This window comes from Sycon ciliatum, chromosome 10 (genome assembly GCF_964019385.1).
Source record: "Sycon ciliatum chromosome 10, ocSycCili1.1, whole genome shotgun sequence".
Classification (NCBI taxonomy): domain Eukaryota; kingdom Metazoa; phylum Porifera; class Calcarea; order Leucosolenida; family Sycettidae; genus Sycon; species Sycon ciliatum.
In genome coordinates, this window is record NC_088652.1 from 11,157,572 (window position 1) to 11,171,123 (window position 13,552).

Sequence of the window (13,552 nt, forward strand, 5' to 3'; positions counted from 1 at the left end):
CTATATGTTAGCCATTCTACATTATCAACCTTCACTGATGAAATCCTGATGATCGAAACAGCTGCTGTCTGAAGGAGCAGAGAACCAACTAAAGTGTGGTTTTGCTGATGGTGTGCTGTGGCAACGTGTTGAGGTCGGCCGGAGAGCGCAGCGGTGTGGTGTGGTGGTTGATAAGAAGTTACACAGCTAGAATAATATGAGAAGGAGCATGAGAATGCAGCAGCTGGAGGTTATGCTTAATGCGTGTAGTGTGAACTTATGCAGTGGATCTGAGAATGGTAGCAGTAGATAAATGTGGCAGTTGTGTGTGCGTGTTGACAAATTTTGTTTGTTTTAGTGATTCTCACTATGTGATGATGTTCCACTGATGATAGTCACTGGAAAACGTGTTGGAATTTTTCTTTTTAATATTTGGTTTACACATGGTCATGAGTGCACAATTGGTTTCATTCATTGCTATTTTACGACTGCTGTGTCCTCATCGGTTATTTAAATGGAGAATATTATTTAAATAAAGACAGTGTTCTCTTCTTACAAAATAGTGGTGATTTTTTAGGAATTGCTTTGCTCCCGGCAAACTGGAGCTCGCCCTATTCCGCCGACTAGACTTGACACTTGACTGACTCACCACTACCATCCAGAGCACACGAGAAGTCCATCGAACCTTCGACTCGGCAAACCTGCAAGAAAGCACCACTCCTTGCTCAATACACAGTGTTTTGGGGAATTCACCCCTCATCAGTTGAGCTTGATTAGGCTGAGAATGATTGTGCCTGAGGAGCACCACATATATAGTGCTCTCCAGGCACAAACATCACCAGGTATACAAACTTACAGAGACGCTCCGTTTCCAGCGCGACAAACACCTCGTGAACACTGGAAAGCACCATGGGCCAGTGTCGCTCCTGGATCGTGAGAACATACATAGAGGACCCTCGGTCATTCACAACACTGTACCTTCAAACCAGCTAGCCGTAAGCCCACTTGACTGACTCACGACTGCCATCTGGCTGCAGGGGGCGGAGCTGTGCTTGTTGTGTATCGGTAGAAAGACTTTTCATGGCTCATTTTTGTTGTGGTCCTTTCGTTTATTTTGGTTTGTTTTGCGTTCTGCTTTGACTCGTATTTGACTAGTTTGGTTGCATGTATAGTTTGTACATGATCCAAGTAACGGCTACGTCATTGTCATACGTTGTGTTTTGTTGCGCGCATGCTCGTATGCTGCCATAAATGTTAGTCTTTTTCTTCAGTTATCAGTTTTACCTCGTCGTGTCCGGTCTTCTTGTCTGTCCGTCTCCGTCTTGTCAAGAAATTATGTAGAACTCCCAGTTCAGTTTCGTTGTTGTGTGTGGCGGGTCGGATGGGCAGGGAGGCTGGGCCCCTGACGCCTGGACAACATGTGCGAGTGCACGAAAGTGCTTGTTGTTGCTGTAGATATTGCTGGAGCGTTCGATCGAGTCTCCCATCCAGGTGTGATCCACAAAGCCCAGCAGTACGGTGTATCCGGCATGCTCCTTGCATAGTTGAGGGACTGCCTGCTGGACAGGCGCCTGAGTGTTGTCGTTGGTGGGCAGTCGTCCAGCCCACACCGCATCACAGCCGGAGTTCCGCAAGGTAGCCTGTTGGGACCGACACTGTTCCTCATCTACACGAACGATGCCGATGACCACCTTCCACCAGGTGTAGATCTGGCCGCTTATGCCGACGACACAACGCTGTTTCAGTGCCTGGCCACCATGGATACCATTGACCACAGCTCGACAGTCCTGCAAAATGCTCTCGATGCCCTTGTGAATTGGGGCACCAGCTGGAGAATTGCGTTCGAGCCAGCGAAGTCCCAGGCCAAGACTATTGACCATCAATGCCCCGCCTGGGACCTCCCAGCAGTACAGTTTGCGGTTGTCCCTCTAAATGGAGAGAGTAACCTCAAGCTTCTTAGGGTAACCTTGGACAGCCAACTTTCCCACCGCAACCACCTCCGTACCGTCGCCATCAGAGCACGCCAGCGTCTCGGGCTCCTGCGGAAGGCCTCGCCGCTCCTGGATTCCCGCAGCCGAGCTACAGTGTACCGTGGTTTTGTACGCCCAGGAGTACTGCCCATTGGTCTGGATGGGCGCAGCAGATTGTCACTTGCAGAGACTTGACCAGACGCAACGCTCAGCCCTCCACTTGATTGGCCTTGGCGCAATGCTGCAAAGCCTGTCTATCCGGCGTATGGTAGCTGCGTGTACCTACATTTGCAAGCTACGGTGCTCCAATCCTACCAGCCCACTTCGTCAGCTCTTGCCTCCCTCTCCCCCCGACCAGCCCATGTTCAGCCCATTCGTCTCTCTCTCGTCCGTCTCGACATGCATAGCTACCAGCTTGAGACAGGGCTACCTGTCAATAGCCGGGAAAGTTGCTGTAGAGCTTTCCCCGCCTGTGCCGTCCTCAGCCAGCCACCTGACCGGAAACGGCTGCAAAGCTTCAAAGTGTCTGTCTTCCGGCACCTCCGTGCCCAGCAATGGCACTGGGCCACTGACACTTTGTAATATGTATGCACATCTGCCCACACACTGCTGCATATTTTCATATGCCTCGTGCCCTGCTTACTCTTTTCTGGATCTGAATGTGCACCCCTTACGCATTATATAATTATACTTTATTTAGTTCTCTCCCGCTCTCTTGCTCCCCAAGCCTCCCCGCTCTCTCTTTCTCTCTCTCTCTCATTTTTTTATTATACTTTACTTAGTTCTCTCCCCTCTCTTGCTCCCCAACCCTCCTGCTCTCTCTCTCTCTCTCTCTCTCTCTCTCTCTTCTCTCTCTCTCTCTCACTCTCTCTCTCTCTCTCCGTCTTTCTCTCTCTCTCTCTCTCTCTCTCTGTCTTTCTCTCTCTGCTATTGGCGCGCCTGGTTGTGATGAAGCCGAGACCCAAGGTCGGCAGAGCATCCCAGACCACGCCACCACTCCCCTTATTCAGGGTTCACACATGACGGGTTAACTCTCATTTTTTTATTTTATACTTTACTTAGTTCTCTCCCCCTCTCTTGCTCCCCAACCCTCCTGCTCTCTATCTCTCTCTCTCTCTTTCTCTCTCCTCTCTCTCTCTCTCTCTCTCTCTCTCTCTCTCTCTCTCTCTCTCTCTCTCTCCATCTCTCTCTCTATATATATATATATATATATATATATCTATCTCTCTCTCTCTCACTCTCTCTCTCTGTCTTTCTCTCTCTCTCTCTTTCTCTCTCTGCTATTGGCGTGCCTGGTTGTGATGAAGCCGAGACCCAAGGTCGGCAGAGCATCCCAGACCACGCCACCACTCCCCTTATTCATGGTTCACACATGACGGGTTAACTCTCATTTTTTTATTTTATACTTTACTTAGTTCTCTCCCCCTCTCTTGCTCCCCAACCCTCCTGCTCTCTCTCTCTCTCTCTCTCTCTCTCTCTCTCTCTCTCTCTCTCTCTCTCCTCTCTCTCTCTCTCCTCTCTTTCTCTCTCTCTCTCTCTCTCTCTCTCTCTCTCTTTCTATCTATCTATCTCTCTCTCACTCTCTCTCTCTGTCTTTCTTTCTCTGCTATTAGCGCGCCTGGTTGTGATGAAGCCGAGACCCAAGGTCGGCAGAGCATCCCAGACCACTCCACCACTCCCCTTATTCATGGTTCACACATGACGGGTTAACGTGGCTCTAGTAAAAAAATAAAAAAAAATCCAGAGCACACGAGAAGTCCTTCAACCTTCAACCTGCAAGTGGTGCTTTCTTGCAGGTTTGCGGGGTCGAAGGTTCGATGAACTTCTTGTGTGCTCTAGATGCCATCGTCCCAGACACTATGGACACAGGGAACAGGTAGGGGTAAAGACGACATTTTTTTTCTTTTACGAGAAACCACAAACCTCGAGAACAGAATACTGAAGTGGCTGCAGACGGAACTGTGGTGGTGAAACTGGAGCATCTCCTCCGACCTGAGGTCTCGGCTTCAACGACACTTCAGTGCACCCAAAAGTTGGGAGGAATAGGCACAATGGGGGGGGGGGAGGGTGAGTACATTTGTATATAGGGTGAAAAAGGGAGTGAATAGACCGATCTGCTTATTATTGTCCGGGATCGAGCAAGGGGTGTAGTAGTAGCGACAATGCATGGTGACACTCAGTGAGGCCTTGAGATACGTTACTGCTAATTTCTTGACCTTTGGAATGACTGTTGCCGGTTCGAATCCCACAATTGCATGTGTTACCTTTTTGTGTCTTTTCCCATTTATGCTAGTGATGTAATCATTACTCATTACTCTTTGTAGTAGATAGAGTAGTCACATGAGCTTCTCTGATTGGCTGTTGCTAGGCGCCAGTGCCTGGCCCTGGTATAAAGGCAGTGGTTTCTCCTCATTTCATCTTCTTTCTCTTCGGTCCTGATGGCGTTGTGAGCTGCTGCTGGCTACTGTTCAAGTACTGTAACTATGACCTTCTCTTCCCTCTTCTTCTATTCCTCCATTGTTGTATGAAACTAACAGTTACTTCCTCCGCGTCATCGAAATTGTCGCAGTTTGACTAGTGACTTGTCACTTGTTACTGACAACTCCATAAACTAAGCCATTCGAAACTTATTACACAGTATGATAGTCTGAAGACTAGAGTAACGTTCTAGGACAATTGGACTGAGAGTTTTCATGCAGAGATGAAGTCCTCGTCGTCGCTGATGTCAATGGACGCAAAAATATCGTTCCCAAATATTTCAAGGAAGGTTGAAAGTTGGTCGCGCCTCATCTCAAACGCTTTGACTTTCTCCACAGGACAAGAGCTGCTATGCTTGTCGTCTGCTAGCTCTGGATGATTTCTACTTCACCACCAACGAAGCCTAGTAAGAATACACGATCGTTGCGAGGTCGGTTGATTACCGTCGGCGGAATCACCTCGGAATCACCTCGATCTTGAAAATAATGAACTTTTTTTTAGCCGTGGCATGCCCACAGCTCATGCAGGTAAGTGTAGTATCACGTCCAGCGCGCCCTCTTTTTCAGCACTGGTATACCATGGTATACCATGGTACGGCACATCCGCGTGCATCACTAGCACTACGTGTAGAGTCTACACGGCTCTTGCAGGTACAATCATGTACTAGTAGTAGTACTGAGTGTCTCAGCCAGAGCGACAAATTTTATCGCTGTTGCAGGCATTTAGTTTGCCGACCCCTCGATGTTTCTCCAAGCGCTGCCACTTGTTCCACGAAGTCATTCTCACCCCAGCTAAGGTAAAGCAGTGATGGGGCTTGAGTGAATGGCCATAAGCACGAGAAATGTGCAGGCTGCAACACCTGACTGATCTCAGCGAGTCGAAATTACCAGCGCAGCGACATCAGCGAAGAAATTGCGTCTAGTTCAAAAATTCCAGCTTCCAATAACAGAAAATAGAACTTTGCCGTCACCCTATACTGATGACTATCGCCTATGTCCGATCCCTTGCCTCTGGTACGAGTGCTGGTGAGTAAATACCGTATTTTACATCAAAAGTCAAACTGCGACAATTTCGATGACGCGGAGGAAGTATGTTTATCGCCCCTCCCCCCGAGACACACACATCATACCACTGTAGAATGGGGTTGCATTTTTGTTGTTTTGCCATGTGATTATGTAATCACGATTGTGAAACGAGGGTTGCCTGCTGCTCCTCGTTGAGAGTATTAAAAAGAAAAGAAAAAAAGCCCATCTGCTACTGCTAGCTGCCAGAACTGATGCTGACACTGCGATCGCCACCTCCAACTGCTGAGGTGCTTCGTGCCTGTAGGCTGTGTAGCACCACCACAGCTTGGTCCGCCCGGCATCGTACTCTCGTACACAGCCCATGCTGCCGCACTCTCGCGTGGTGGCCTTCGTGAGTACGTCTTACACCATGTGCGCTTGCCACGCGCTTATGCGGCCCATGCTGCGTCCACTATTTATTGTCTTCCTGCCCGCGGCCCACCTTACCTGGTAAGCTCTCGCGCCTTATTTTCCATATGAGCATGGTGGTGTATGTTATCGTGGGTCCGATATCCACCGGGTCGGGGACTTCACCTTTTCCATACGTGATCTGCGTTTCTCCGCCATACCGCCTGTCTCTGCCTCGCACTGTACTAGTCTTTTCCCCGTACCGCCTTGTTGCCGTTTTATCTTGCATGCATGCTCAGTTAGTACTATGCATTGCCGCTTGGCTGACACTAAGCATGCGTGCTGCAGCTGGAGTCCTTTCGTGCCACGAAAGGACCTGCTTCCGAATACAGGTCGTCCCCCGTTAATACGAGTCCGGTTAGTACATAAACCCCGTTAGTACATAAGAAATCTCAAGTCCCGGACGAAACGTGGTCACTTCCATACAAATTTTGTCGGTTAGTACATAATTCGTTAGTACATAAACACCGTTAGTACATAACATTTCTCCGTACCCGCATGCCACCTACCTCAATAGTACATAATTTGTTGGTCTTTTGGCCTTCCAGTGGAGGCACATCGTGTTCTAGTTTCTACTTGTGGACGCAATTAGCTCAGAAATCAGAGCGCACATCACAAACTGACAAAGCTCTGATGTTTTTTCGAGTGACTGTACAGGCGTGGCTGGGCATGTATCATGTAAACTGTAGAATCTTCGCTAACTGTGACCGTTATAACATAGTTTTTATGTTATATCGAGGGAATCAAGAATATCTCGCTACCTAGTCATGGCAGCAAGAAACACTCAGAAAAGTTGAAAAAAGTGAAAAATTCTGGTATACAAGCAAGTTATGTACACTTTCGTTTAGTACATAAACCCCGTTAATACAAAACATTTGTCAAGTCCCAGAGATTATGTATTAACGAGGGACGACCTGTAAAGAGACTGGGCGCCATGCATGAGCCCTGTCTGCCGTACTCCTTGCATTAATACTACGACTCGTAGCACTACAACCTTCATGCAAATATGGGGTAGTCTCGTCTGTGGGCGTACTAGTGCTCATGGTGCAACCTGGGCTTTCCCTAGTACGGTTGCCAGCCATTGCATGCCAGATACCCCCATTGTTGCACGCCTAGCCACGCGCGTGGCTTTTGCCTGCTTCTCGGTTGTCCGCGATAACTACAGTTTGCCGTACGCGGCAAACCTACATATAACATCAAGAAAGAGTGTCTTGTTGTAGATGTGTGAGTGCTTTGTGGATGCTAGAGTTTGAGCTGGTTACGATTCAGTAACAGAGGCAACTCCGCAGTTGCGTGGGATCCTACTTCACACACCCAACCTAAATCACCTCAGCTGTGCGTGACTTCCCGCATGCGAAGTTCAGAGGACGCGAAATCGACATGCAGTGCAAGCCTGTCTACAAAAAATGTCACAAGGACTTTTGATTTGAGTTACAGGTCTGCTCTCGATATAACAACTCTCACTTGTAAGTAAAAAATCAAATCCCGCACCGAAACAGCATCACTCCCATACAAATTTTGTTCTACACAACATAATCCTACATAACATAAACCTCGACATAACACACGCTACGGCGCGGTCCCCGACGTGCGCACTCTCGATACAACATAAATTCACGTGCACGGTAGATCTACGATCAAGCGGTAGATGTAGCTAGGCGCTAGGCACTTTAGTCCTACATGATAGTAGTATATTATAGGGAGGGTCTGCTCTACGTTTTGGGAGCGCGACGCTGGAGACAAGTTTTGGAACTAAAGGAGCCTGCCCCAAAAGTCTGAGCCTACTTGCTTAATCGACTCGCATGGAGAGCCAATGATAATATATAGGAAAGAAAAAGGACCCAGGAACTACAAGCTATGCTATAATGTCCACTAACACCACCAGTTACTTGACAATCAGCTCATGCAATAACGTTGCACGAGTCTGACCGACGTTACTCATGTTACACTACTAACAGGCTAACAGCTCTAGCACAACTTGGATGCGCACTCCAACAGCTTTCCAACTTGGAAGGTTCTAAGATCTAAGTGGCATCCAAGACTGGACTCGTCTCCCATCTGCCCTGCTATGCAACCTCCCCACGCAGAAGGGAATGCAGGCATTCAAGGAAGGCGCCTACAAGTCTTTCCACAGTCGAGATTGGCACTCAGCCACAGATACCCTCTGAACCCTCCCTGGACACTATAACTATTCTGTTCTCGAGGTTCGTGGTTTCTCGTAAAAAAAAGGAAAGCCAGACGTGCGGCAACTGGCTACAACAGGACCCGGAAACAGGAATTCTACAACTCCAAAGTTAGCACTGCACAGGAAATGGCAGAGAGACTTGGAAAATAATCAAGGCATTGACAGTCAAACCGTCTACGTACAGGGATCCATGGTGCATGGTTGATGCGATTCGAAACGCTTTTTCGGAAGTTGTGGAAGATCCAGTTCGCCGTGCACAACTGCCCCTACCCCTTGGGCCTCCACCTGCGGTGCACTTCTCGGAATTCTCGCCAGTCTCCATTGCATCTTCCCGGAAAATGTTGATACAGTTGGACACCAGAAAAGAACTTTGACGCTGACAAGGAAGTTATTTCACTTACAAATGTGTCAGACTTGTGTTGTCAAAAAGACCTTCAGGCAACTGGGTCAGTTGGTTATATTGCAGAAACCTGTAAAGACAAAGCGAAGAAAAACCTCATGAGAAATGGGTAGGGATATCATCATCAATACATTGCAACTATTGGAAACTTACCAAGATTTTGAGTCCTTGTGACATGTATGCACTACGAAATTGTGCATTGACAAACTGTGTTTGTTAGAAGAGAGATGTAATTCTCTGGTTCCTGTAATTTTCTCTGACGGAAGGATGTCTGTTTCTGGATCATATGGCGCTGAGCGAGAATGTGTGCATGCAGTGTCTGCGAGGTCCTGCTGCAAGATGTCCCCACTGTGGGGAGGCGTTTGTGCTCTGAGCGCGTAATCAGTCCTAGCCTGATTACGTGAGAGGTCCAAGCCTAGCAGTGGAAAGCTGTGGGTGTGGGTGAATTGCTGAAGTAGTGGAAGATCGCCGTGTACCAACAAAAGCTGACGAGTCAACAGAGCCGACATAGCCAGCAATGAAGCATTGACAGATACCATTCTATCCTCTTCTCAGGCCCTGCTAAGGGCAACCTCTCAACGGACATGATGGCGCTGGAAATAATGTCTGCCATCCATTATGACTATGAGTTGGGCACTAATAACTATATAAATCGTGTGAAGGGCAGGACCATCATCAAGCACTCGTCATCCTACAGCAGAGCAAGAGAGTGGGTCCAATGTTATTAGGCATTATGCCTGTTTTGATTTCCACTATGAATAAAGTATACAACAACAACAACAAGCCCACGTCATCCTACAGCAGGGCAAGACATCTAGTGTGTGAAGCTCTGAAGCGTACCGGCGTAAACCCGGACGGGTACTGTTTACATAGTTAGAGGTCAAGAGGTGGATCCACGGCTGCTGCAGCAGGAGTACCAGATAAGCTCATTGAGCCAAAGGGAGGATGGAGAGGTGATGCTATGATGGCTTACATTCAGGAATCCCTGCCCAATCTACTGCAGGTGTCCCAAGTGCTACCTGTGTAACTCTACTGCTATGCTTTAGCTTCCTTGCTGTAGAGCAACCGAGTTTTGCATTACGCTGGGAGTGCCGATTCGAGCAACTGGTATAATGGCTCGCAGCTGAGCCAGCAAATGACTCCGCATGGAGCCGGCAAATGACTACGCATGGAGCCGGCAAATGACTCCGCATGGAGCCGGCAAATGACTCCGCATGGAGCCGGCAAATGACTCCGCATGGAGCCGGCAAATGACTCCGCATGGAGCAGGCGCATGACTCCGCATGGAGCCGGCGAATGACTCCGCATGGAGCCGGCGAATGACTCCGCATGGAGCCGGCAATTGACTCCGCATGGAGCCAGCGAATGACTCCGCATGGAGCCGCCGAATTACTCCGCATGGAGCTGCCAATTACTCCGCATGGAGCCGCCGAATGACTCCGCATGGAGCCGCCAATGCCTCCGCATGGATCCGCCAATGACTCTGAATAGAGCCGCCAAATGCTAGATATATAGAGATGCATAACCAGTTGAGAGCATATATTCCATAAATCGGCACTCCCAGAGCGGATCACAAAGTGCAGCTACCTGTGAAATTTGTAAGCAGTGCAAGCTCGGTAACGATTGACTAACAGGAACTCGATATCATGGGCTGAGGCCATTGCCACATCCACCTATGCTTTGGCTGCTGGTGGCCTCTGAATGTTACTCGGGCAGACATGGCTTTCCACCTTCCCGCCTCTCTGAATATCGAGTCCGGCAGCTGATTCGAAACAAGTGACCGGTGTATAACGCCAGGCCATAGCCACAACTGATGAGCAAGATTTTCCCAGTTGCTGTAAAGCCGATCGATTGGCATCTGCTGCTGGTGCCGCTAGCTTTCCCAGGTGCTGCCACAATTGCAAACCACTCTTTGCGATTGGCTGGTCTGCTTGATTGAGTGTCCATTGCCCTATCCCCGGTTGCAATTGTTTGCGCACCAGCCAAGTGCACCACTTGCATCAGTGAATAGCAGCAAGTTGGGGGACGGCGTCCACTTAGGGTGTAGGAAGAAGGACCGGCCGTTCTACTATTCCAGGAGCTCAGGCCATCAGCGAAGGTATTTGAGGCACTCTTCGGAGAGCTTGATCAGGTAATACGGCTGCCGGTACCAGTTGGCAAGTGACCTCAATCTGCAATGTGCGTCCTGGGACTATCACTCTTGTAGCAAACGAGAGCTTTCCCAGAAGATACTCGAGTTGACATTGGGTAGCTGAAGCTGTGTTGAGAGTGGCCCGTAGGAGGCCGTGAAGCTTGGCAAGTTCGTCCATCGGCAGACTGATGTTAGCGCGTGGGTGTTCAGGATGACGCCGATAAACGTCAGGACGTGGGCTGGACCCCCCACTTTTGCTGACGCCAGAGAAACACCGAGGTATGTAAACACACGGCGCCGAGTAGCGAGTTGCTGGCGAGCTAACACAGGTCCACAGCATACATCGAGGAAGCACTTTTGCTGATGCCAGAGAAACACCGAGGTATGTAAACGCACGGCGCCGAGTAGCGAGTTGCTGGCGAGTTAACACAAGTCCAGAGCATGCATGGAGACAGAAACGTTAGTCGAGGTATTTCCCGTAATGGGAAGATGCCAATAACGTCAGGACTTGAGCTGGACCCTCCACTTTTGCTGGGGCCAGAGAAACACCGAGGTATGTAAACGCTTGGAGCAGTATAGCAAGTTGCTAGCGAGGTAACACAAGTCCAGAGCATGCATTGAGGAAGTAACATTAATTGAGGTATTCCCCGTAATGCAGCAGGCGTGGGAGTGGGAACGGCCCGCACACAATCCATTCACTGGCGGATGCGACAGAGTTCCATATAGCTGGCCTGGAGCGTAGTACAGTCTGAAGGGCAGGACGCTCTCATAACAGTATAGATCCTGCCAGCGGTTCAACAAGGGCCACTCCTCCGGGCAGACAGGAATTCGGCAGAATGCACTTTTAACATTGAGCTTAGCAAGATACAGCGGGGTGAGCAATTGTCTGATCATGTTTGCAGCATTGTCATCTTGACATTGTGGAGAGATACGGTCTGCTGGAATGTAATGGTTGACACTTCGACCCTCCAGGCTTTACAAAGGGTGTGTCGTGTGTAACTTCCCATTCGTCTAGGAAATGCATCTACGCCGGAACAGCACAGAGACGAGAAAGAGGATGAAGAACACGGGCCAGCTGTTTCAAGCCTGCTGCAAGAAACGGATCATTGCGCAGAAATATAATCTGGGTTAGCATGTGACCGTGTTAAATTCAATGGATCCCAGTTAGTTGAGTGGTTGCCGATGAAACCTACCACAACCCCACAATTACGACCATGTGCAACACACCTCCGGAGCATAGGATCAGGATGTGAGTCCAGTAATTTTGAGAAGTGAGAAACTGAGTGCTTACACTGTTACTGATGAGGCCTTTCACTTTGCCCTGGGGTGCTCCTGTCGGCACTGGAGGTAGCACTGCCTGAGCTGACACGTGCAAGCGCCGTACTCGTAGTAGCGGCATACGGTTGCGGTACGTGATGCGGATCTGTACTGGTGAGTAGGACGAAATGCGCACAGAAATGCTGGCGAGTGCACTGAGCTGCACTGCTGGCAGGCGGGTCGTGCTGTTCCAGTACACCGCGAGGCGCAGTTGCCACAAGTTGATATTGATAACCTGGCTTTGGAGATTTCTTTTATTTTTATTTTCCATTGCTATCAGGTTCGGCTTAATTCCCTCTGTGCTGCGCTGATGAGTCCACAAAGGACGAAACAGTTGTCCGCAGATTGAGTATTGATAACGTCCAGTTTCTAGGTGGCAAGAACTGGCGATTGGCCGCGACGATCGTGGCCAAATACGGCCACAGGCACTCGTGAAACGCGGTGAGGAACAGTGGAACACAGACCATTCATGAACACTGTCCAGGTCTCAACTCAAGTGCTACCGTCATGCAGCCTACGAAGCGCAGTTCTGGGTTCGGATTCAAATAAAATGCTAGTGCGCCAGAAGAGCAACATATGAGGGGCTACGGAGTTGGAACGTCGCCGGAGCTGGACTGACTGCAACTGTATCGGGCAGCAGGAAATCGAAGTCCACGAACTCGCCTCTCTGGACACGATCGAGAAGGGCCCGTATAGGACAGTCAGGTTCACCTGCTGTTGGTGCTGCATGCGCGTATGGCGGTCGTCACTGCACCGGGCTCGCAGTAGGGTCCGGCCTGCTGGCGGCGAGCGGCGATACGGATCCAAATAGAGCGAGAAGAAGCTGGGTGGCGTTGGTGACGGCAGTGGACAACTACCTTTGTTACTTCCAACAGAAAATCAAAGTCCACGAACTCGCCTCTCTGGATACGAATTACGATCGTCAGGCTCGCGCTGCTCTTGCAGTGGTGGTGCTGCGTGGCGGCCGTCGCTACGTTCGCAGTAGGCGGGCGGCGGAGCCAGGTAGAGTGAGGCGATCCGGAGAGGCTGGACGTCGGTTGCTGACGACGACATTGTTTCAAGGCACGAACAAGGGTTGCTGAGATCGCGTGGAGGTACTTCATTTCAGGAAACCTGATGATGGCGCAAGCTAAAAGTCCACAGTCGTCGTTCCACTGTAGACGACGACATTGTTTCAGGCACCAACAGGCGTCATTGAAGTCTGAATTTGAAACGTAGAGATACGAAAATGCAAGCTTGAAAGTCTAACGAAAGAAAATTGTTTTGGGAACACCTGTTCCGCAAGTTGCACACTCGAAAGTCCAAACAGCAATGACATGAAAGAGACATTGTACAGGATTTTGAAGGGCGCGTGCCCACGTGACTCGCGCATGCGTGCAGGTTGGGCCAGCTCGCTGGGCTGGCTGCTAACTCGCGTTAGCATGCTAACGCTCACTTTACTCAGCCGATTATTCATAATAATTATTATGATTAAGTGCCATTTTATCATTGTTTGGCTAAAAATGGACACTTCCAAGCTGTACGGCTGTCTACAATGTTAGTTCTAGAGGCTTGCCCAGTTTCTTCATGCCACGCGGAGCACCAATGGTAGGGATCTCAGCTCGTGCAGTGCGCAGGGTG

At 49.5% G+C, this 13,552-nt stretch overlaps 1 protein-coding gene across 5 annotated transcripts in view; it reads right to left on the reverse strand.

The window, feature by feature from the left end:
• LOC135825798 (sushi, von Willebrand factor type A, EGF and pentraxin domain-containing protein 1-like) overlaps window positions 1–13,552 on the reverse strand; it is a 579,302-nt gene that overhangs the window by 335,357 nt on the left and 230,393 nt on the right. For all 5 annotated transcript variants that reach the window (XM_065338421.1, XM_065338424.1, XM_065338423.1 and 2 more), the window contains one exon: window positions 8,486–8,554. In XM_065338421.1, the coding sequence (XP_065194493.1) occupies window positions 8,486–8,554 (69 nt within the window). The remainder of the gene's footprint in view (window positions 1–8,485; window positions 8,555–13,552) is intronic.